At 41.9% G+C, this 26145-nt stretch overlaps 1 protein-coding gene across 5 annotated transcripts in view; it reads right to left on the bottom strand.

Moving 5' to 3' along the window:
* The window catches only part of cadm1b (cell adhesion molecule 1b), a 106267-nt gene that overhangs the window by 5948 nt on the left and 74174 nt on the right, over window positions 1–26145 (bottom strand). For 3 of the 5 annotated variants that reach the window (XM_037267321.1, XM_037267320.1, XM_037267322.1), the window contains 8 exons: window positions 23223–23369; window positions 20026–20178; window positions 18434–18571; window positions 14679–14837; window positions 13859–13955; window positions 13598–13770; window positions 7842–7892; window positions 66–194 (listed from right to left, as the gene is read on the bottom strand). In XM_037267321.1, the coding sequence (XP_037123216.1) occupies window positions 66–194; window positions 7842–7892; window positions 13598–13770; window positions 13859–13955; window positions 14679–14837; window positions 18434–18571; window positions 20026–20178; window positions 23223–23369 (1047 nt within the window). The remainder of the gene's footprint in view (window positions 1–65; window positions 195–7841; window positions 7893–13597; window positions 13771–13858; window positions 13956–14678; window positions 14838–18433; window positions 18572–20025; window positions 20179–23222; window positions 23370–26145) is intronic. The other 2 variants (XM_037267324.1, XM_037267323.1) reach the window with 2 other exon arrangements.

Raw genomic sequence — 26145 nt, 5'->3', positions numbered from 1 at the left:
ATCAGACGGCAACAAAAGATACGCGCCGATGAGTTCATGGTCAAGTGGGATCGGCCGCGCTTTACCTTTGTGCCTGGCAAAGTATCGACCGAGAACAATGAGCGCGCAGAGGATGGCGAACATCACCACGGCAACCACGCCGCCGATGACGGCGTGGTCAAGTTTGGGTGGCGTGCCTTCACCCGCTCGGGAGTCTGAAAACAGGAACGTAAATATCGATCTCAACTCGAGCGATCCAAATATGATTGACTTGGATAAAGATGTTTCACAAAAATAGAACATTTATCGTTTTGGAATGACCAAAGTCATTGGTGCCACATTGTCCAAATACTTTGGAGCTACCGCATCAAATCATTGTTGAATTATTACGACTCCAATTAAAGCGGAACATCTGCAAGCTTTTAATAACATCTTAGAGTGTTTTATTACACCGTGGGCGAAATAAAACTTGTGCCCTCCGAATATTTTGTTGATGGTAACAGCTATTAAATGATTTGAGCGTCTAAATAAACAAAACGGGCACATTTTCTCTCCAGGCGTCGTCACTTGACCTCACCGCAAAGGAAGTTGATGTTGTTTATTGAAGAGGGGGGGCGTGCTACAATGTCACCATTTGGTGAATCCGAAACGGTTTAACTAAAAAGGCCACAAATAAACGATGAAACATTTTGTTCTTACTTAACGAGCGACACAGAGCAACCGGATAATTGCACGGCGCAGTCATTTTTTTTCTTTCTCCGCTTGTGCTTCTTTTCAGAACCTCAAGTGCACTCCAGTTGCATACGAGACCACGCTTCTTCACGCAGTACTTTAAAGAAATGCCGTGTTACAAAGACGAGAACTGCTCTTATGTCTCGTTAAATGAGCAGCCTAAAGTAATGCAATCATAGCAACAATGTGGATTATTAAGGCCCCAATGTATAGAGATCATATCGATTTTTAATATTGATAGTGGACCAATCAGGACAACTGTTGTGTTAGCGCTAATATCTGTGCTAACACATTCATTCATTCATTCATTCATTCATTCATTCATTCATTCGTAAGTAACTGTTTGTGTTATTCCCTTAAAATATTATTAGACCAGCCAGGATACCTGTTATGTTAGCGCTAGCATCGTTGCTGTTGTGTTAGCGCTAATATTTGTGCTAACATTTATTTATTTGGTTTTTATTTAATAGTGCGTTACTGTAGTTTTTGTATTATTCCCTTAAAATATTATTAGACCAGCCAGGACACCTGTTATGTTAGCGCTAGCATCGTTGCTTGCATTTATTTATCCGTGTATTTATTCATCAGAGTAGCAAATCGAAGCATTTCTATTCGCTCCCGAAAATTCCGTCTGTTAGCGAGGTGTTGTTCTATAGACCAAAATAGTCTACTCCAAATTTGGGTGAGAGTTCACATGAAATAAAAAATATTGTGCTTGATAAGAGGTCATTTGTGGAACTCATACAGAGCTCATCATCCTTTGAAAGAACAAGGCCAGGTAACTTCAGAAGCCTTCACAGAATGGCACTGAGGCCTTTATCAAGCGCCGACGATGGGAGCGATGGAGGAGCAGTGGTCGCTCGGGGTGGGAGGGGGAAACGGCGCCGTGGTCCTTCGCCGCATGAGAGAGCAGCTCAATTTGCCACCAATCTCACTAGTCATGATCTCGGCGTGAACAATTCCGCTCCAAGACGCCGGCAGAGTGACAATATCTCAAAGGTCCTTCTTTTAATTTAAAAAGAAAAATAATGGCGCTGCGAGTCAGTTATTACAGCATTTTGCTCCGATATTTGTCATCGGCGATACTTTTTTTTCCCATCGTTTGTTGATCACCTGCAACTGCTTCAAACAGGTTCCCAGCAGGCTTTTGGAAAAAAAAAAGTTTGGGGAAAAACTCCAAAGATTAATAAAAATAATAATAAATATATAAATAATAAAAAAATATTAAAATATTACCTAAAGATGGGACCAGCTTTTACTCACGGACAGTATTGTGATTAAAGTAATATACTATTCTGTAATAATACTTTGGATGGCGAGAACTTTTGAAATAGGTTGCCGTTAGATTGATGTGAATCTGTGGAAGGAGAGCCGCATCAAAAAGTAAGCGGGATAATTATAATAAAGAATAGGAATAACATGTGAGGCATTCACTCAATCAAAAAAATATGCACTCCTTCAAAGTGTAAATATAGTCAAAGCCCTGACCTGCTGACTACCTACTGCAACCGCCAACAAAATTATTTTAAAAATTTCAAGTCTACTTGATCCTTTAAACGGATGTTAATGACATTCTCAAGTCTCTGGGCAAAGACATATCACATTCCATGATTTGAGGCCAGCCTTATCTGTAAATGAATCATCTGAAATCATTTCCATTTTACACCTGGTAGGTGTGTCCCAGGTCTGGACGGGAGAGTCCACATAAATGAAAAAGCTCGTTCTGCCACAGTCCCAACTGCTGGATTTAATAAAGCACTGGTCTGCAAAGGAAAAGAAAAAAAGGCATAATCCAATCATGCTCACTATGCTGTTTCCGTGGCAACTAGTGGTAGATTGCAAATAGAAAGAGAAGGGAGAGTTGGCAGGATTGAAAATCACAAGCACAAAAAAAGTCATCATTTCCGCTTACTAAATTGGCAAATATATCAGCCTCCCCCCAGAAAAAAAAGTCACCATGGCGCCACCTGCAGGGCTTAACTGCTCCGGCACCATGTGCTGTAAAAAGTCTGTACGGCCATCCTTAAAAAGTGTAATTTGTCATCAACGTGAGCAGTCAAACTAATTAACAAGCGTTTTTGTGGACTTTGGTTCCGCATGAGCACCCCAGCCGTCTCTCCAAACCAACCACGTGGTGAGGCGCAGTGTGTTTACTGTGGCGGGGGATGCCAGGAAGCACGGCCAAGTCCCTGAGGAGAGGCAAAAGCTGCACTTTAATGAACATCCATGCCGTAAAAAAAGAAAAAACTCGTGCACAATCCTGTCTGGAGCCTGCAAAAACTCCAATGACTCTCCTCCGCTGCTTTCCTTCTCCTCTTCCTCCCTCCCTGCCCTCACCTTGCCCCCCTGCCGTCTTTCATTTGACACATCCGCCTGAAAACATGCCTCTGCACACCTAGGGAGAGTTATTTTAACAGGTGGAGGAAAAAAAAAAAACAGCTCGGTGTATGCTCCCAGAATGAGGCAAAAGAAAAATAGATGTTAGAAGACCCTCATAAAAACATTCAGCACAGTGTGCCGAAGCTTTATGTTTAAAAAAATATATAAATATATACGTGTATATATAAATATAACAATAATTACCTAATGTATATATATATAAAAAATAAAAAAATAATAAAATAAAATGATACATATATATATGGATAAAATAAATCAAAAATTTGATTCAACGCTTGTTAATACGCTTCAGTCGGCGGTTCCAAATGTGCGCCCGGTGTCGACAAGGCAGGATTCAGTCAGGATCAAGAACGAGATCCCCGGGAAAGGTTCAATAAATAGACGTGCGTGCGATACATATCCCACAATGTGTCACATTCAAATGTCATATATTATTACAACAGACAGCCGGCCGCTCTGCTCCGTGTGTGTCTGTCCTGGCTCCCTCTTGTAATAAGCACAATTTGATGATGTCTGTAATGCGGCCGCTTGTCCGTGTTGTCAGCCAGCTACCGTTCGGTGCTGGAGCGCTGACATGCCCGCGAAGGAATCTTGACAGGATGTGAGCAGGCCGCGGGGATTTATGGCGGTGGTGTGGGGGGGATAAAGGGGATTTGCGAGTAATGCCCGCGTCTGGGTGATGGAGAAAGCAGATCTGCGCCACGTACGTACGTTTTCGTGTCACCTCTCTCTCTTGGCTTTGTACATGTATGTTTTTCCTCCCGTCTTCCAATTAACAGATGGGTTCTTAACACTAAATCTAACATGTATATGATTCCTGCTGAGGGTGGCTGTAATTCCTGGAGTGACTTTTCCTGAGCTGTGAAAGCCATAGAAATACACTTGGAAAAAATATTATTAAACTATTATTAAATTAAAAAATTTGAAATTAAAAATTAAAAACAAAAAATAATAGTGACAATAAGATATTATATATTATATAAATAATATTATAAAAATAAAAATAAAATATATATATTATATAAAGATACTAGTCATATTAATATAATATATATATTAATATAATAATATAATAAGATAAATAAATATTTCTGGAATCCTTCACTCGGTTAAGAATTAACTTCCAGGGAGTCAATAGCGGTTTGGGCGAGCGGAATTGAAAAACCTACCGCGTCTTTTGTGTTTGTTTTGACGGTGAAAGAAGCCAAATGAGCTGAGGAGCGAGTGTACGATGGGTAACCTTTAACCAAATCATCTGCGGAGCGTCGTACTCAATTGTCGCAACATTGGACTTTCATTGCTGCCGGCTTGCCCGCTAAATAGATTTCGAGCGGCCTTTGTAACGACCACGGATAATTTAACGACATACAAATGTTGTGATTTAAGAAAGGGGAAGGAAAAAAAAATTCAAGGTCTAATGGCGACAAATACAACCGTGAAGGAAGGAACACTGTGTCGGTGAACTCTAAAGTTAATTGTGCTTGTACAAAAAAAATCCTCATGTTGTTCATGCCAAGAGATCAAGGCCAAACTGTATTTTTTCCTTCTTCAAATAGTACGTGAAATTAAAAAATGTGGACCAGGGAATCCTTTTAGGCTTCATACAAAATCTTTAATGTGCACTTTTTGTAATTAGTGGCAAATGCTTTATGAGAAACCAACATTAGCGTAATGAAGCTCCACTTGAGGCTGGGCTGGCACTCCCAACCTGCTACTCTCTGGGGACCAATTAAAAATAATAAAAAAAAAACTCACTTCATTATTAAGCGAAGACGAACAAAAAAAAAAAAAGAACTGGGATCACACTAAACAAAGGTGTGAAAGGAGTAAGAAAAATAATTACCATTTCGAAACAATTCCTTAATTCTTCCGATGAAAAGACGCACAGGACTTTTTAGTTGACGACGCTTTTGTAAAATTCAACAGGAACTCTAAGACTGCACGCTAGTGGAAAAAACATTTCATAGTCATGAAAACCTGTTTAGAGTGGACTCCTCGCACTCCATCTGGTGCGTGATTCTGACACGTGTAAGGAAGAAGACCCCCCCAGTGCTACTAGTGCGAGTAAACAGAGAAAAACAAGCCAACATGCTATTCAAAAGGAGCAAGAGAGAAAAAAAAACACACACAAGTTCACCCAAGCGAGCGATGAGAAGCGCTATGTTAGTTGCAGCTAGCGTGCGACGTGATTCTGCCCTCCATTAAAAGTGCTGGCATTAGACATTTACCTTCAAATAACAAATAGTCGCACAAAAAAGTTATAGTGACACATGTAGACACATGTAGACACATTCCTAATCTGTGAAAAAAATGAGCAATTATTTTTACCACTTTCTTCATGTAAGTGTATCTCTATGTGTGCACTACACTGCCCATAAGAGGGCAAAGCATGAACAGCATATTTTTTTTTTTTATTGCTATTATTTTAAAGTGTTATTTTTCTTGACACTATTTTATTTTCTGCTTGTTGTTTAAATGCTAAATTTTGCTAACTCTGATTTCGAATCGTCAGTTCAATATCAATCCAAATAGGCTTGATTATTTCCTCCATCATGACCTTAGAAACCTCGCAAGCCGTCGGTTCTTACAGATGAGACTAGAACAAGGGAGGCGATCTCCCGAGCTGCCAGTCGGAGGGAACGTCATCTGTTCAATCAACCCGACAACCTAATTCCTTGTTCCGTATAGAGGCGGACTGGCCAAGAGCATTGAGAGTGTCTAGTGAGGGCTTAGCTGGGATCTGATGTCCCCGCCTCGGATCATCTCTGAGCATCTGACGGCTTGGGAGAATGATCTCCCCCTGCACCCCGGCTAATGATTCTGGGTATTTTCTGCTGTCGTTAAACAGTGTCTTTCAAAAATAATTTCCTCATTTTTTATAATAATTTATAAAATAATAATCGTATATTTTTTTTCTTTTTGCCATGCGTCACGTACCCAAATTTGTATTTTGAGCGCGATTCAGACATGCTTCTGCTTTAGTTGAATGAAAAATAGACATCGGCTTCTGATGTCACGGACTAGGCCACGCCCCCTTAAAGGTACACGCACACACGTGCCTACGTAAGCGCTGGACGCGCTATTTCTCCTGTACAGTTAATTCTGTTATTTCCACACTTTCCCGCCAATTACGCAAATTCGGTGGACCAATTGTGTCTTATATTCCAAATTATTTTCGACGGCATTCCCTCAGGACAACTCTATAGAAAATGCACAATTGTGTTCAACCTTGACGCGGCACAGCGACTTGACAACATTTAGCTATGCCTGATAAATCTCATGTTTAATATGAAACTTATTGCAAGAAAACTTTCAAACACATGAAACAAGGAGCACTCTTTTGAACGGTTGACTTATCTCTCTCCCGAGAGGTTGGCACACGCGTGCAAAAACACCCTTTGAGACCTGACAATTTCAACTCTCTTGAAACTTTTCACAAACATGAAACAACACGGCAGACGTTTATTGTGCCGTTTGCTCCCGCGTCGCAGCGACAAGAAAGAAAGGGGCCTCGTCACCCAGATTCAAAGTCGAGCGCAGACGACACAACAACTGACACTTGACACAGACTAAAAGGCCTCTTTGTACGCGACATGCTGCTTCATCTCTTTGCGGCCGTACGTGCGACAATTACAAATACGTCTGCGCCGTACATTCTGGGCGGCCTGTGATTACAAACCGAGCTGGATCTCTGCCGGTGGCGCCGCCATGGCTGTTTAATGAAAATTGTGCTTTATGTTGCAGCAAGTTGAACTATTTATTTTTTGCAGTGTTATGCCGATGAAGGCGCTGCAAAGCAATCTAGCCGCAGCCAGCTTAGCGAGGCCTCTGTGACAGGACGTTCGGAGGAGGAGGCTCAATTACATCCTCCCCGGCACGCGTTGCATAAATTGCGCTAAATCCCCGCTTTCATGATGTTACAAGTTAACTGGGAAAAGTGCAGCGTAATGCACTGTGGAGTATTAAGGATTAAGTTTGTATTATCACTTTAAGAGAAAAGCTAAAAGAAGCTGTTTGGAAAAGGCCGGTATGAAGAAAAAAATAAATAAAATGTCATTGGATGAATTTTGAATTTCCCAAATATCATATTTTAGGGGTTGCTACATAAAAGAGTTAATAAGTGAGCACATATCGGTATATTCATCCTTTGAAACGACATCAGTTGAGTCTCCCGCTGCGACTGATAAACTGACCTGTTCTTTAAGCATATTTCCCCCCTTTTTTTTTTGCGCAAATGTCACATTGTGGCATATCCAAATGCCACCTCCCTGGGCGTCCTCTTGGCCGCGCGTAGCTTTGACGGCGCGTTTAAAACGTGAGGGCTGCTATTGAGTAGCATTCAAAGCCAAATCAAACGCACATTGTGCGGAGTAGGGCGCACGTCTATTTGTCTTTCATTGGCTTAAATGATTATTGATGTTTTTTCTTTTCCTTCTGGCCTCACAAAGACAAAAAAAAAAAGGTGAGCTGTACATGTAAAGGCTTTTCTCATATGATGGCTGGCCGGGGGTGGCGAGATACAGCTGTAGATGCTGATAAGATAACAAAGTGCGGGCCTCAAACACACAACTGGGGGTGCACTGACGGCACCCTGCATCCTGTCCTCAATGTCACCCATCAACGACTATCAGATGAGAACTGCCTGTCCACAAATAATCATACACACTCACACACATACACACATCTGGTATATAAAGGGGCACGGAGGTGATGGGGGAGCTGTACAGTACCTTGCGTGTTGACTGGATTGGTGGTGGGTGTGGGGATAGTAGTGGGAGCATCTAGACGAAAAGAGTAAAGAAAAAACAAAAAATAAAGACCACGTATAAGAAATGAGAAAGACAAGAGTAAAGAAGGCAAAGGCCATTAATGACGACCAATGTAAGGGAAAAAAAGCTAGGCTAGGCTAAGACAGGCATGCTATGTTGATAGAAGGATTGACTAGAATATTAAAATGTTACCTGGATAGTCAAATATTGTATAATGATGACTCTGGAATAAAATCTCATCACATCATCCGTAATTTTAGCAAGCTGTTTTTCCCATTGTAATTACGTTAGCAACTACAAATTCCAAACCATAGAGGAACATAATACACAAGTTAATCCATTCATTAAATCCCCGACAACCCGTACGTGACAAAAACGAGACAAGTCACAATGAAAACTCATTCCGGAGACAAAGCTTATGTTCCGGCTAATAATAGTGTCAACTTTAAATCAATGCTAATTATCTAGCGTTACCAGATTAGCTCCGAGGACGGCACGAAAACAGGTTTACCCAAAACAATGGAGGACGTCGTGGCTTTCTCTGCAACTTTTGCGCTCGTCAGCTAGCTTCACGCACAATAGCAGCACGTAATGAGCCGTCTTACAGTCTAATAGATTTCAGTGTCGTGCTATTTTCTGCTGAGAAAATGTACATTTCCTCAAGCATTTCATGTCCAAGGCATACTGTTTGTATAGTCGCAGAATTGCACGCTGATGGGAATGCCATAAACCATGGCAGAAAATCATTACTAGTAGCAAGTTATGAGAAAATTGTATTGTAGAACTGGACGGTATCTTACTGAGAGCTGCAATATTTTCACGCTTGTACAAAAAATGGAAATACCTAGCAGTATGAAAAATAAGGCAATTTAAAGCCTTACCAATGGAAAGAAGTATCATCCAAAAGAGGAATATATTCATCAGGCACAGTTGCTGGATGTTCCTCGCAATTCTCATTGGCATATATTCTTTATCCTCTGAAATGAATGACTAATGCAGCTCACTTGTAACCATTGTCTCCGTGTATTGAATATCCAAGTTAACAATGCATAATAACGACGCACAGCCGCGGTTCAATGTTGCCATTTGCCACGCTGAATAATTACGGCAAAGTGATGAAGAAACCACCGAGGTGATCTCAATCGGGGACCGCCGGCGTCGATTAGGGCCCGTCGCTAACCGGCAAACATCATTATGGGGAAAAGACGCTCGTCGGAGGGCAAGCGAGGTAAGCGGCGGTGCCGAGGGGGGCCGCGTGGTACCTCATCAGGAGGATATATTGTGGCACTGAGGGAGGCAAAGATAGCGCGACCCCTTGCTGTGGGAGAGTCGCAGCGGGGGGAAATTGGCTGGCCGTCTCCCTGCGCTGTTACTGTCTGCATTCCATCAAAAGGCAGCAGCAGGGGAGCGCGCACTTCCAAACTAATGATAAAACATCAAGGACGATGTAATGCCGCCGCCGGCGATGCAGTGCGCGCGCGGTGGCGGGGAAGGAAGGTATCGTGGGATCATGGCGAGATTCCCCTCTGACAGCATTTGAAAAGGAGGGTGGGCTCCATTCCACTCCCGGTGACCGAAGGCGGTCTGATAGCAGAAATGTCAACGTGTGGAAAAAGGGGAAATTGGCCATTCAGGGGTTGGAGGGTCTTCACAAAGGCCGTGATAGGATGTGGCACATATAATATCAAGGCAAACAGGAATTCTCCATGGTCAATTTTCCAAGCCGGATGACTTGGGGGCCTGTGTATTATGAAGGCACAGCTATGAGTGTATTTTGAGGATGAGGCTATATTTTCAAGCGCTAAGGAAAAGATAGAATTCAAGTCAAACAAACCTGTGAAATTTGTTTATATCCAACAGTGCTTGTATTTGTTTTCTTTTGGTTCTATCCCTTAAACAGGCTTTCAAATACAACCATTAAGGCATCAAAATTTGTTTAAAAAAATTACACGCATAATACTACAACTACTACTTCTACTAATAATAGTAATAATTAGAGTTTCATGATTGATGGACAACTAATTTTACTTCCTATTAACCTACCTACCTGAACGGTGTCCCACAGGGATCAATCCTCAGACTTCTAACATTACCATAATTTTGAAAACATTTCATTACCCAATAATGAATAAAATGCTTCTAGATGTTATCTAGTATACCTCTGACCTATATAAGCCTATCCTTATTGAGGTTTGGTGACTGAGTCGCTGATTCCATCCATCCATTTATCCATCCATACATCGGCTGTGTTGACACTTTTTCCACATGATGAAAATCGTAACACCCTTGAGCGCTGTCTGCACATCCAACGTAAATATACAGCCAATCTTTGACTTTTGCTCCGTGGAGGATTTACAGGTCAAATAAGTCAGCGTTGGGATAAACAGTGAGCAAAGGCAGTATAGATGTGAATTATAGGAGGAGAGAGCGGGAGGGAGGGACGGAGGAAAGATGCTGTCTGGCTCTTCCTTCATTTACTGCAGAACAGCAGGACAAATGTTCACACACAATACAACGGGATTTGATTTGATGGGAATTTACATCGACACACACACACACACACACACACACACACACACACACACACACACACACACACACACACACACACACACACACACACACACACACACACACACACACACACACACACACACACACACACACACACACACACACACACACACACACACACACACACACACACACACACACACACACACCTGACTTGGCAGGCGCGGAATGAAAGGTCATCACTTCTTATAAAATTGTGTTGAGTAGAGGGACTGGCAGTCACGCAGCATTGGAAGCCAGCGCGGAGAAAGGCAGTTACTTGTATCCTCACAAGGCTCATTTGTGTTCTCAGTATGGCAGAAAAATAGCAAAAATACGACTGCCTTTATAATTTCATATGCTTGCTGAACACAAAAAACAGGTTTAACAGTATTTTCTTTTTAAATCGATTTGATATTTTTTAAATATATGCCGTCACTCAAGGATCACTACTAGGGCATCTTATTTTAGCAAAACAATGGAAATCGATAAATCTTCCGTCTGTCTCCGTACTTATCTCTTGACGAGTTCAGATGGAACAAAGAATTTCTCAGAATGCTGGCCATAAGGGATAAGTTCTACGCGAGGGCCAAATTGCAGCCAAAGAGACAAAAGCTGTCCAAATGGAAGCCTGGCAGCACTGAGCATATTGACGATATTGGCAAAATGGCTTGAGTGTCTGAGTGACCTCAATGGTAACCCCAAAACGGAGCATGGTAGAAAATAATTGGGTAAATGGCTGAAAGAAGGCACTTGAAAGCAAAAGACAACAAAAAGACATCAACTTAAAAATGTCAATTTGACCAGACACGATAATGAAATTAATGGCCGACACGCCTAGTGGCGTTTGCAAATAGCGAGACAAGGCAGGACAAGGTTAACACGCCAGGGCCAATCCGCAGTGCACAGACACACTAATTAAGCCGATGTAGCGGGCGTGATTACTTTGGGACAACAAAGCCTTGCACGGACCACAACATGATTTGGGATGGCATTAAATCCTGCGTAAAAGAGGAGTGGGAGTCGCAGACATAATTATAAGCGCTTATGAACACCTTTTTACCAATCTCCTGTGTCTCATTAGAACCCGGCTGAAGCTGCACCGCGTCTGACATTCGCAAGCACACCAGAGAAAAACGTCGTTTAATGGAAATTGTTAAAATATGTGCAGAGCGAGTCGCTAATTGAAGAGACAACAGGGCAAGGAGGATGCAGATAGTAAAAGGAAAAAAAAAAGGTGTTTGGATGAAGACCACCTGCATTTAATGGCCATGCAACAGACACTTTAAGTAGATACATTGTGTGATTTAAGAAAGATGCAACACGGAAAAAATAAACATTTGAAAAAACACCTACAGTTGTATTTCGTAGGCATAAAAAGCAGGATTACAGTGGTATTCAATATTTGACAATAAAAAAAATTTTGCTAAATGACTTCATTTTTTTGACTCTACTTTCAAAATTACGTTTCAAACTAAATGTTGAGCCATCTAGCGGTCAGCAGCAGAATTACACCGAATGGTATTCAATATTTGACAACAAAAACAAGTTTTGCTGAATGACTTACTTTTTTCCCCTCTTCTTTCAAAATTACGTTTCAAACAAAACATCTAGTGGTCAGCAGCAGAATTACACCTAATATAAAACAATGTTAGACGGAAAATTAGCGTTATCTATGTTCCCAAAAAAACTGCAAAATAGCAAGAATGCAAACCTGGGTTACTCTATATTACATTTGAATCAGTCATTTGCTCCCTCTGCATCTTTACATTAACTGTAATGTCCAACGCAGGGACCCAGAAGGCAGCTTTGCTAACTTCTCTGCAGGATTAACTTCTCAAACAGCACAAATGATCTCAGAGAGTAATTACCGGAATACTGAATGTTTTTCACCTGAGAGATTCGGATTAGTGAAACACTATTGTATGGCTGTGTGTGTGCGTGGAGGAGGCCGGGTTGTGTGAGATCTGCTTTGTACCCACTTCGCTCTCCACATTCACCCAAAAAAAGAAAGAAAGAAAAGCAAAGTGACAACAGCATTCACGCTGATCCACTCACAACTCCGGAAGGTCATTTCATAGAAACATTTGTAAAGTCAGTGGAATACTTTGGTTGGCTCGAGTCCTTCACAGCCATTTAGTTATATTTCATTTTTTTATTTTTTTTTTAAAACATACTACACTTTCAACAAAAAAATTCTAATTCAGGCATTGTACATTGAAAAACCTTTCTATGTTGCTACATTGCGTCAATTTGAGTCAGACCTTTTCACCAAGAAGGCTCTACCAAATTTTGGTTTCACTTCTTTCAGTCCACTAATCCATTCAAATTGATTGCCACTCTGTCGCCTTCAAATTGTCTCGCGCTTCGACTCCAACTCCCGCTATGACCAAGAAGAAGAGCGCCACAGAAAAAGGGAGAAAGCAAATATATTGTAATCCTACCAACTATGAATTCCTTTTTTCAAGGACATTAGCGAGTGACTCCTTACAGACACTGACGAGTTTCTTACAAGCTTCTTCGCTAAAAAGCTGCCAGCGACACAATTGGTGAGACGACTCAGACGAGTTGGGGGGGGGGGGGAGGGTGGGGGGGACCTTTTCATTTCTGTGCACAAATGCACATTCTCAACAGCTGTCATCGTAATTTGCCGGTGGGCCAGATAAACAAACCGCAACATTGTTGCTTTTTGACAATGGCTGTCAAGTTGACTTAAATGAGCACAAATCAAAACAATCACATTGTCGTGAAAGCAGCAATCAGATCTCATAAAAGGCAACAAAAGGCCCCTTCTCGAAAAACAGGTTTTGCTTTTAAGGCCACGCGGCGCCTTCTCCTCACATTTTGTTGTTTGAATATGAGTGGCATGCCCGACGTCTAAATCTAACAATCTTCTTGACATATAGGGAGAAAAAAAAAAGATACATCAACTACGGCCATCTACGTTCATAGACGACATTAATAACTGTTGAGCCTATTTGAACACTGTTGCTAACCAAAACAGCAGCGCCAAAGCACACAATGCCGCTAAAAAGCCATTTAGCAAGTAATCCATGACTTACTGTATTGATCCTAACCTTTAACCAAAAGTTTAGATTTTAAATATGAGTTTGCGACTCCATTCCTGGAACTTTTACGACACAACTTCGTGCGGCACGACTCACCGTACACGTAGAGGACGTAGTCGTCGTAGGCCTCGCCCACCGTGTTAGAGGCGACGCAGCGATACGTGCCGTTGAAGGATTTGTTGAGGTTCTCGATGAAGAGGTCCGAGCCGGTGACCACGGCGTGAGGCGGCAAGTCCTCCTCCACCCTCAGCCAGTTGATCTGATGAGGGCTGCGAAGACACGAGCAAATTCAGGGAATACAATCCGATAGATGATGACTTTGAAATTTAGGCTCCGCCCCTCGTCCGGTGCACTCACTGTGGTTTTCCTCCCGCAACGCACGTCAGATCGAGATTGTCGCCCTCTCGAGTTAATCCTTGGGGATACGTCACCACAATCTTCACTTCGGGTTTATCTGAGAAATCAAAAATATTTTATTGACTTGTATCGTAGACTCTTAACAAGGCCGGCCCCTTTTGACTGCCTCGCCAAAACTGAAATCAAATTATGATTGCACTCAAAACGTTGGAAAGGGAGCAAAGGCAAAAATAGCCAGGAGTGAAAGGTGGCGGCGGATGAAAAGGATTATCCTATGTGCACATTTGACATCTACTCAGCCTATAGTAGCTTACAGCAAAAAATGATTTCTCTCCCGTTATCAACGCATGGCAAAGATTAGCAAAATGTCAAGCACTTGCAGTCGAGCTTTCTGTTTTTCCTTGAAAGGTCAGACGAAGAAAGTGGACCAAAATGAATATTCCGCAGCGCTTACAATAGGGTGACTTAACCTTTAGGGTGCGTGGCGCCAGTCGGATTTATCAGTCACACCTAATCAGATAACCCGCCTTCGGCTATCAACGGCACCACCTTGTTGGTTATAAATAGTCTTTTTGAGGAAAGCTGAATGCTGACCCCGAATGCCCAGTAGCAATTTAGCTAATTAGTGGAAAGAAAGTCACTTATGACAGTTAGGGCTGCAGCTATGGAATATTATAAAAATAATTGGTTTTGCACATTTATTAATCAAGTCGATAAAAAAAAATTACAATTGAGAACTTTGCTTAGCAACAGGTGGATTCTTTTCCGACTTTGGGGACAGGGGAGAGGATTTTGTTTTGGCTTGACAGGTGATACTCACATAGCACTTCCAGGTTCCTCTGAGCGAGCAGGTCGTTGGCGGCCGGGTGCTCGACGACGCAATCCACCGGCATGCCGTCGTCCTCTTTGCTGACGAGGAACCGCACGCGACTGATGACGGTAAACATTCGGTCGTACGTCTCTTCCACCGTTGTTTCTCCTGGAAAGAAGATCAGCAAAGTGTAAAAATGACAAATAGAAACTGCGTTTTTGGGTTGGGCAAGCTGGCAGTAATCTGCCCTCCGCTCAGCCCCGTGGAGCTGTCAGAGAGGGGAGGGGGGGGTCATTTGGAGAGCATTACAATGCCACCGGGGGCAGCGCATTAACTTCAGTGCTGAGTGTGACGCTTTACTCGCGCTTAATGAAGTGGGGAAATAATTACGCCACCCCACTTTGACCTGAGTCGCACTTTCATTCCAGCCCCGGTCACGAGGGGAGCCCCCGACGGACCCCAAAAAAAAAAGAAAAAAATGATGCCGACGCACACTTACAATATGGACGGATATTAATGTAACCGAAGACCTGCTCTGGACTTCATCGACTGGTAGTGCGCTCGGGGGGCTATTACGAGCCAATACGACTTGTACCAACAGACGGATTTCAATTGACTTTTTTCTGCTACATTGCAGAGCTCACAGTAAGGCATTCATTGCGCAGACAGTTTTAGTCTGAGTATGTGCAAAAAAACGTAGTTAGTCGAACAATCACATATTGTCAGGCCATTGTTAAATGATTTAAAATGCCAAATATAAAAAAAAAAAAATAATAATAATAATATATAATAAGTAAATATATACATATAAATATAAATAAAATATATAAATAAAATATAAACATATAAAATATAAAATAAATATATAAAATTTAAATAAAATATAAAAAATATATTTAAAAAAATATATAAAAAGAATACAGCAAAATATGCAATATGAGATTTATAAAATTTATATCATTGAAAATGGTTACATTAAAAATAATTACGTCAATATTGCAGCGCTACAAATATTGTGAGCGTACTTTTCCTAGCATTAGTTCAGAAACAAAAAGTCTGGTGCCATCTAGAATGCGGCTTTAAATTTTAAAAGATAAAAAAAGTGCTAGGAAGTTTTCTGAGATGAGTTTTGAAGATGAGGGTCGGAGAATGTACTTATCAATGTTGAGGCGTGTCAATTATCAATGTCATTCGTGCGCAGATGAAGAATAAAAGAAATAAATTATAAAAAAAAAAAGAGGCACAAATCAAACCGTGGCGGGGACTTGAATTTCAATGCGGACCCGATTTGAGTGTCAAGGCGCAGACGTCTAATCAAAACACACTTGTGAGCATCAACCACTGATCAATCCCGGCGCAATCAAGCATAACCTCTGCCAGGGTGACACTTGTCGCTGTCAAACGCCGTCTGAACAGAAGATTGAATTAGGAAATCAGACGGCCTCTCAGATGACGCGTATGCAAAACAACGTCGCGCTAATAAATAAAACAGCAATCTGCCCAACAAACCAAGCTTCTTCACTTCGTATTTTTGTTTGCACAAAGTTTTCAACTTGTTTTTTTTCTAATATTCCAAAACCGTCAGAGCTCTTCCAATTCTTTGCTTCTACAAAGTTCTCTTCTACGACGTCACAACAACGCTGAAGAAAGAAATGCGCTGACCATCTCTGATGTGATTCCGACGAGTCAACCGTTTCCTTGCTCCTTGCCCAAACTAAATAATTTTTCTGAACTCATTCACTACCATTGACGACTATACACGTCAAAGATCCATATGAACTGGGTTGGCTCTAACATTAAGGCCATGCACTCTACTTTTGTCTTACTGGTACTTCTAAGCCCGCTTACTGATTCCCATTTTCCCCAATGAGCAAAACATTGAGACAGTTTACAATTTCATCTTCGGCGGGCGGTTTCACATAACCACTCGCAAATTATAAACATTATTCAGACAACGGAATCAATTCCGTAAAAGACCAGCAGCAGACGAGCTCGTTTCCACATTATTGAAATCATTCTGCTGCTGTAATTTATGTTAATTTTGCCCCCCTTGTGTGCTGATTCTCTCTCTCTTGGGCCAGAAACTGCCAATGGCAATTCTGCCAGCTTGATTATTGATTGCAAAACCGAATCTGCCATTAATGCTTAAATCAGCCAGCAGATTTCTTTGTCATGCTTAGCCTGCTGGAATGAAATACAACCCTAAAAAAAAAGATTCACGATACAATACATGGTCGCCTTGTTTTTTTTTCTTCCAAAAGACAAAAAACGCCTAACTATAGATGGTATTATTATTATTATTTTTTTTTAAAAGCCTTACTATAGAGCAGGGGTGACAAACTCATTTTTTTCGCGGGCCGCATTGTAGTCATAGCTTCTTTCGGAAAACCCAAATAAATGTACGAGCACCTCATATTATATACAGTAAAAGCTACAAAACAAACTGACAAATAACTTGTTTTCAAATCAGACGAGTAAAAACTGGCCAAATATTAAAAAAAAAAGATATTAAAAGTGAAGACAATTTGCAATTCTCGTCATGACACACGAATTTGATGCACAATTTGTCTTCGCGGGCCACATAAAATGATGTGGCGGACCGTATCTGGCCCCCGGGCCTTGAGTTTGACACATGTGCTATAGAGAGTCATCTTTTAAAAGCCTTACTAAACATGATTCTTTTTTTTTTTTAAAAGCCTGACAATACTTGGTCTTTTTTTTTTTTTTTTTATTCATGGCTGTTTTTTTTTTTTTTTAAACATTTCAATAAATGATCACTTTTGAACATGCAATCTCCACACAGAAACGCTGGCCAGCGAAAACAGAAAATCGAAACAAAAATGAATATACAGTAGCCGAACAATAACAGTCGACAAATAATGGTTTAAAAAAAAAAAAAAAAAAGATATTTGACAACAAGCCAGCAGAATATTGTGGGCCACCGTATCGAACGCCAAAATTTGATCCAACCAGAGTCTCCGGTGTCCGGACTCTGTGCTATTACCTTCTATGTCCCTCACGTACGGAATTCTTCATCAACTCCTCATAAACAAAGATGGAGTCGGCGAGGGAAGACTGGAGGTGGCGATGACATTTCGCATCCGATTGGTCCCTGTCTAAATATTTCATCTCGTGACAAGCCCAATGAAACCTCTCTATTCTAATACACACCGAATTTGACGAAAAAAGCCCGCACAGATCCACTCCGGGTAAATCCAAAAATGAATTTCCTCCCCTTGCTGTACGATAATGAAAAACTGATGACCCTTAATCATAACTGAGAGGCAATAAGGATTATTCCACCCCCCCTAGGTCACACCTCTGTGTAAGATGCGGAAATGAAGATGAAAGGCACAAATATGAATTCATAACAGTGACGGTGAGTTTGGCTGCGTATAGATTCCTTCAAGGCAACACAATAGATTCACGGCCGTGAAATTCCATCAGCATTCAACTTGTTTAACAGAGCCGTGAGAGTAAATATTTTGGTCATTTGAAATCACGGCACGAGCCGCGAAGGCTGATGATTTATGAGAAACATTCAGTGACATGAAGCTCTTAACGCACGGCTTAATCATAGAGTTCCTCTGCTGAGCAAGCAAAAAATCATAAATAAGCAACAAGAATGACTCTCGGGGGAGGAAAAGCTGTAGATGAGGCCAAACAATCCAAAAGATGGTAAAAAAAAAATATATATTGGCACTCGGTTGTCTGTGGCAGGCAAGAGGGCATGAAGTCATGTCGGGACTTGAATTTGGACCTACCTGTCATTTCCTCATCTCCTTTCATCCATCTGATGGAGGCCGCTGGCTTGCTGCCGCTGGCCGTGCAGGTGAGCTCCGTCTCGTTGCCCTCGCTGACCACGTCCTCGCGGCTCTCGATGATCGGGCTGCCCGGGGGCACTGATGCGGAAAAAATAAAAATGAAAAATGGCTCCAATAATGAGGACCCACAAGATTATATATATATTTTTTCAAATTGATTTTGAAGCGGATTTTTTTGATTTTGAAATGTTTTAGTACTTTATATTTCTTTTTTTATTTTATTAGTTTTTATACTGTATGCATAATTTAAAAAAAAAATTGAAATATCGAAATGTGACTTGGGCAATTGTGTTGAATTGCAAACTCTCCAAATTTAAATAACACGATGCCTATCGACGGTACTAGATACAATAAGATTCTATCAAAAGTTCCGAGGACCAACTTTATTGTAAGTTCTCTCTCGAGTCTCCTTGTGGCCCAAACAAGTTTGAAAAGTTTCCTCCATTCGCTTTTGAACGCTGGAGCGGAGCTCACAGAAAAGGATGAATAAGTTGAAATTTAAATATGAAATAACGTATTCTCGCATTGGGCCAAATAACTCCACCACGCACAGAAAGCAGGATACTCTTTGCTTATTTGGCGAATTAGTCATCGGGCTGAACTCTGGTTCCTTGAAAGCCCAAAAGTCAGAGGGGGAGCTCATTGCAAGGACCCTTCAATGGAAGCCTCAGTTTAGGAGAAAAAGCGCCGCCACTGTCAGCCTCCATTGTACAAGTCAAGCAATTACTTGAAAGTGCTTTTAATTCCTTTCATTCCCCGCCGGGATGTTGGCGTGTATAATAAAGCTTAACTAGAGTCATTTTAACGCAAAAGCATCAGAGTGAAGGCACAGCTGACTCTCAAAGGGGCGAATGGTTTGGGAACAGCCAAGTCAACATTCACTGGAATTCACACAGTCAACACAGCTGCCAAGGCCCACGCGGCAGACGCCATGCCATGGCTTCCAGCATCTGCTCCTTTTTCGTGCACCGAGGGTCTCTAATTGGCTGACATTTTGTTTCAGCTGCTAAAGATGACGGGATCAAAGATGACTACTACCAATAATGCGGCGAGAGTTCAAAAAAAAAGAAAAAACTGTCAGCGGAGGAATGGGAGGGAGCACATAAGTGGATAAGAAGTCAGATGAAGTGTTACCCAGTAGTTGGGGGGGGGGGGGGGGGGGAAAGGGTGGGAACGTATGCTTTAAACTTCAACAGTTAAATAATAATAATAATAATAATAATAATAAATAAAAAAAAAATTTAAAAGGTTTGGTAGAATAAAAGGGTGGGAATGTATACTTTAAACTTCAAAAGCAAAAAAAAAAAATAATATATATATATATATATATAATAAATAAATACATAAAAAAGTTTGGGAGAATGAAAGGGTGCGAATGTATACTTTGAAATTCAAAAGTTAAAAAAAATATATGTATAATAAATAAAAATAAATTAAAAAAAAGTTTGGTAGAATGAAAGGGGGGAACGTATAGTTATAATGTATAAATATAATATAAAAGTGAGTTACATGTCCGTGTGCCTTCTACCCACCCAGGACGGTGATGTCGGCGTAGGCCTCCTGAGGCGGATCGGTATAGAGCTGGCACACGTAGCGTCCTTCGTCCGAGAGCGACACATTGGACAGGGACACCCGCAGTTCGTTGTCGGAGAAATTCACCAGCTGGAACCGGCTGTCCTTCAGGGCTGCGGCGGGACACAAACGACAATATGAGGGGAAGAGTCCTCCGGAAAAAAGAATCCAAGGCGACGCGGTTGGACGAAGACAAAAGAGGAAGCGGCAGAAAATGAGATAGGGAGGAGTGCAAGGAGCTTTGCGAGCTCTCTCTTTAATTGAGTCAAAGAAAAGTGGGCTTCAAAGTGATTCATTCGAGTTGATTTATAAAGTAGCTTCACAGTCGGCGGAGCACTCGCCAAGACGGCAAAGTGCGGCGAGCGCTCGTGAGGACTCCTAACAAGCCGGCAACTCTTAAAACAGTGCCGCCGCTCCTTGTCACGGATGAATGCGTTACACTCCAATTGTAAAAGTACAGAATACATTAACCGAGATATTAAAGCACGTCAAAATATCTTCTAAGACAACTGTATTTTTTTTTTCCTGATTCTTAGTCCGGGTAAAAATGTTGTTTTATAAAAATCAGCAAATTTTTGCCTGAGGCATGTTTTCATGATAGACATAATTTAATGGCAATAGCAGACAGACTGGATTAAATTCTCGTTAAGGTCGGCTGAATTCCTCTTTTCACATAAACATCTTTGGCTGATTTGATGAGCACCCCGACCTCGCCTCCTTTCCCGGGTCCCGCGCGGGAAGCTAGCCAACTCCTCTTACCGCCGCCGCTTAAAACGCACGGGGACGTATTTGGTATTCCCATCAGGCTCTGCAGTTATTATCACGATCATTACTCGGGGTCTCGGGGCAGCATCAACATGAAATCCCATCTCCTCCTCCCATCTCCTCCCCCGATATAATTTGAGAGCTCTCGTGAAGGACTCAGAGGGGAACAATGGCGCTGGTGTAAGTTGGAGAGTCACAACACCTGTTAGGGAGGGAAAGCCTGACACCCCCCCGAGACGCCAGGCGGAGATTAAACAACATCGACGACGCGAGAGCTAAAGTGCTTATGAGTGCACTTTAAAAATTGATGTTCCTGCCATCAGGCTGTATTAGAACGTGGAAAATCACAAACAGTATCATAACATGAACTGCTAGTTAGCATTTCCAAAATGTAAACTGTCCTTAAAAAAAACATTCTAATTTAATGTTTGGGCTAATTTTGAAATGTCAAATAAGCGTATTCTGTTAGTGACTGCTTCGGAAATCTCTTATATAATATTTTGCTTTAAATGTTATTAAAAAACATCCGCCAAACTGGAACGGTGTCCCGCATGGATCTCTACTAGGACCCCTTGTTTTTTTAATTTTATTATTACAACATCAGTTGTTTGTTTAGCCGTCAATCTGTCTCTTTATTAATACACCTACGTATCTTTTCTTCTAAATTTGTCCTCTCTTTGTTTAAAAAAAACACGTTTCTAACCTATTTTTCCGTGTGTCAATCACACCTTAGCATCTAATTGACTTACTTTGCGGTCACATTTGAAAGAAGATTGGGACTAGCTTTTCATCCATTTAAAATCCACCTTTTTCAAAGTCAGTCGCCTCCAGAAGCGCGTCGCAGTGCATAAATAAGAGTGCCGCCTCATCCACAGAAACCCTCGGATAAACCCTCATTTTTCCCATCACAGATGTCAGCTCTGCCAAATTGCATGTCATTTCGCATAGATCTCGCCTCGTCTCGACAACAGCGTCCCGGCCTCAACCTGTAAGGTAATTTTTATTTACTGGCAGCAGTATGAATGTGTTTATTCGCTCCTTAGTGGCCGGGGTGAAGACACCATCATGATCTCGTATCTGTCTTCCTGTGTGGCCGCCGTGTCGCTGCCGCTGGCACACACTTGCACGCCGCCATTTTTCACTGTCCAGCCGCCATGTTTGACAGCTAACATCGTGAATGACTAGGGGATTGAAGTGGGTGATCATTCGGTAGCCGAAAGCGCCTCGTTGTGGGCCACGAGTGCACGCGTGTCCCACTGAGAAAACTTTGCTGGGTTTTGTGTAAGAGTCAAAAATGCAGAATCTACTGCAGCCTCTGAAGATTTACTCAATTCCCACAATGCTTTGGGGGAAGAAAAAAAAAGGGACAAGAGTGAGTTTTTTTTTTTTTACTTGCAAACTAACAGCTGGGCTGCGGTATAGAAGGACACGTTCTCCATCACCTAGAAGGCTGGCTCGTATCCTCGACAAAAACGAGTGAAAGAAGCGCAACTGGGGGGGGGGGGCTAGCAAAAAGTAGACGTGGCCCATATGCTCATGCATAATCATAACGTTCAATCTCCTAATCTAAGAGATTATCGTAAAATCGAACATTGACAAGGACACAAAAGTATTCCCATTATGGCCCGACGGAGAATTATCTCATATTAATCTCGCGCGCTTCCTGAGCTTAATGACTTGTGCTAAAGTGGCAAACGTCAAGGACAGATGGAAATCACGTTTTGCGAACGTACGACGCAAAAAAAGGCGGGATGGGCCACGCAAGCTTTCCAGCTGCTCACATTACGAGATGCTCCCTAATTTGCAAACGATGCGACACTCGTGACTAAAACAGTGTGGCCTGTCGAGTCATTTCAGAACCGGACACAAATCCCGGCGAAATTCTCGGCAATTAATCGAGTTGTCAAGGCCAACGAGGCCGACCTTTCAACGATTCGCCGTTGAAAGCATCGCTAATATTTCTGCATATATGCGCCCTGAGTAAGAATATGGATGAATTTTTCATAAAGCTAAGATAACCTTTCGCGAGAAATTAATAAGTACGAGGCTCTGACTCATGTCCTCCTATGGCAACCTCCTGTAGAAACCAGTAATCGCTTAAGAGACTTGTCCTCATCATTTCAGCCGTTCTGCTGTCATTAAAGTTTTGATTTAAATATTCTTTAATATTTGATAATTTTTTATTATATTTATTTTTTATTATTATTTATCTTTTTGATCATTTATCTTTTTTATTATTATTGCCTCTACATATTTATTAAATATTTAATAATTACAGCAGAGTTCCTTGTAATATTAATATTTATGAATTCATTATTATATTTATTATTATTATTATTTATTATATATATAAATTTATGAAATATTTAATAATTACTGCAGTGTTCCTTACGTCTGACATCCTTGAAGTAGATGGTCTGTCTGTTGGGGTTGAGCAGTTGGATGACCGAGTCGTCGTTATTCTTCACTCTGCAGCTGATGGTGGCCATCTCGCCCTCCACCACCGAAACATTGTCCGTCGCCAGGTTCTGACCTTCCACTTCAACACACAAACACACACGTTACCGTCTGGACATTTACTGCCTCACAAATATTTGCGCTTCTTTCGTCAACACGAGGCAACAATGCCACACAATGCCACGCTACACAAACAGGCTTTGTGTAGATTGTGCAGCCGAAGTCTAATCCGTTTAATATAAGACTGCCATGTTTGCCACTATTGATCCCCCTCCCAGTCCGCGTCCCCGGATCCGAGTGGCGGGCCCCTGTGAGTCAGCGCCAGATGGGCTTGCAAGCTTGGCTACCCACGAAGGGAAGCTGGAGAGCAGCAGCTAGGAGACAAGAGAACGTAGCAGCTAGGAGACAAGGGAACGTGAAGAGTAAGGGGTGGAAAAATAAATTTTATTGATCGGGTCTTCCACTCCATAAATCAGTGTTCCCCATCTGATATAGTGCGAAAATGTTAAAATTTCATGATTCTGCTCCATTTTAAATGTTGACTGACTGATTCTGACAAGTACTTTATTTATGATTTAGTTCTTTATTATTTCCTTTTATATATATTATCTAGTCCACTTGCTGCAATAAAACTGAACTTTCCCCAAATTATCATCTATTGTGACAAATAATTGAGCACATGATGTAATGTGTATTTCCTTCCGGCGTATCGATTGACACATGTTATCTTCAAAATGGCGAGCTGGATGGCGATGATGGGCTAAGCTTTATCAGAGCCTTCCATCTGAGCGCCCATGTGACCAATGTGTGCTCAGTTTGCCGCCGTCTATCTCCTGGCATGGCAAAGAGCTTCCGAAAGGCTCTCGGTACACAAGCGCTCTTCCGAGACATAGCCCGGGACCTTGTTGTCGTAACTCACACCACGAAAAAAAATCCTTTTTGTTCTTCCTTTCCTGTTTTCGTGGAGAGAATTTAAAGTCACCTTGTGTTATTTTTACCCGAGCTTGGAATACATTAGAAAGTCTCAGATTCACACCAGTGGAGGCGCAACGCTATCAGCTGCAGACGCAGGCGCAAACATCAAAAGCGCATTTACATGCCCGAGTCGTCACGCAAAAAAACCTCGATTGCTTTGTGACATTTACAAAGTGGGGAGGAATAATAAAAAGGAAAAATAAAAAGGGGGGGGTCGTGCGTTTGTTTCACCCCCGGAGAGATAATGGGAACAGACAGGCAAACTAACATGATTCACCGTGAACTCCTGCAATAAGAAATTAACCTCCTGTGCGGAAAAAAAAAAATCTCCTCGGACCAATTGTCTGATATAACGAGCCTCCCTGTTTGATTCGGGACAAAAGTGAGGTAATGTTTGAAAACGGACAAAATGTCAGCAGATAATGGAGGGGATAACGTCAACTTGGACACTAGAATCCAGACGATGTGCTCTTTAACGCCTCCGGTTCACATTTCAGACGTCAGCAATATTTACATAATATTAATAGCAAACGGTCAGCTGAGGCCCAATGTGCCCTTTAAGCGCATTGTCCCGGATAAACGTTAGCGTTTTGCTAATTGAGTAAAATACGATACGTGAGCTCCCAGAGCTTGTGAAATAAAAACAAATACGATACGAATACGATACGGATCCGAATACGACACGAATACGATGCAAATACGATACAAATACGATACGAATACGATAAAAAATTAAGCTGATGCTAATTGACTGTTAAAATGCGCGTCAAGATGCAATGCAGTAGAATGAAAATACGCATGAATTTCACATTTCTAGATTCTAAAAGTTGAAAATATCTGGCAGCGCGAGGCAAGCTTACTCTCCGCTCGCCGTGATCTGGTCGGCAGAGAAAAGTAACTGTAAATAAATCCTCGACAGCCCTGAGCAATATTGGTGGCGCTCCAGCATCCTTCTCAGCTTAGGCTCATCTCCAATTCAAAACACACATAAATAACACGGCCGTGATTAGCAATCCCATCAAAGTGAAAACGGGCCACTTTGTGCAACATGGAGGGCTCTGGCGATTGGAGTAAACATTTTCAATTGCCTCAGCATCCCGCTCATGATTGGGTGCAAATGAGGAGAGACACTCATTAATCCCGGATGGTGGGCGCTGGTGGGAGGGGGGAGATTTGGGCACAGACGACTGGCTGATAAATGCACACTCATTCCAGCAGCTGTCTGGAAGAGTAAAGTGCCTGTAGCTCTACACATGGCCGCCTGCCTCTTGCCGCATCACAACATGGCGAGCGAGGCCGACGCGCAGCCAAAGAGGATGCGCAATCTGCCATGGAGGGCTCTGCCACTCAAAACGGAGCAAAGACCAAATTATTTCGGCTCAAGTGGAGACGATACCAAGATTGGCAGTGGAGAGTAAGAAGCTTCGGCCGACTGTTCATAAATGAGTGGAACCAATTTGGTCGAATGTACATTTTGGTTTAAACCCTCCTGGGTGGAAAACGTGATCAAATAGAAATATTAGCAGTCCACCCAACCGACAGGAAATGTGGCAGAAAATGTATCAAGGACGCCATTTTGTTCTGCCAATTCTTGCTTCTCATTGGACAGCACAACTAAACCAGGCCAACTTCAGCTAAGGTTTAGCTAACGGCGCTCTCTTTGATTCTTTGTTATTGTGGTAACATCAAAAGCAGAACAGGCCAGCGTCCAACTGCCTGAGTCAGCGCGTCGGCTAGCAACAAGCGCCACGACGGAACATCATTAACAATAAAACTTTTCTGTCGCTTTTTCTCCCCGCTGCGTCGCTTTACACGGCGCAGTCATTAGAGCTTGAACCTCATGATGAAACGCTTCTTCAACTGCAACGGGGATTTGGGTCTTA

This window comes from Syngnathus acus, chromosome 13 (genome assembly GCF_901709675.1).
Source record: "Syngnathus acus chromosome 13, fSynAcu1.2, whole genome shotgun sequence".
Taxonomy (NCBI): Eukaryota; Metazoa; Chordata; class Actinopteri; order Syngnathiformes; family Syngnathidae; genus Syngnathus; species Syngnathus acus.
The sequence above is the reverse complement of the archived record's forward strand: the minus strand, read 5'-3'. Positions and strand labels throughout refer to the sequence as shown.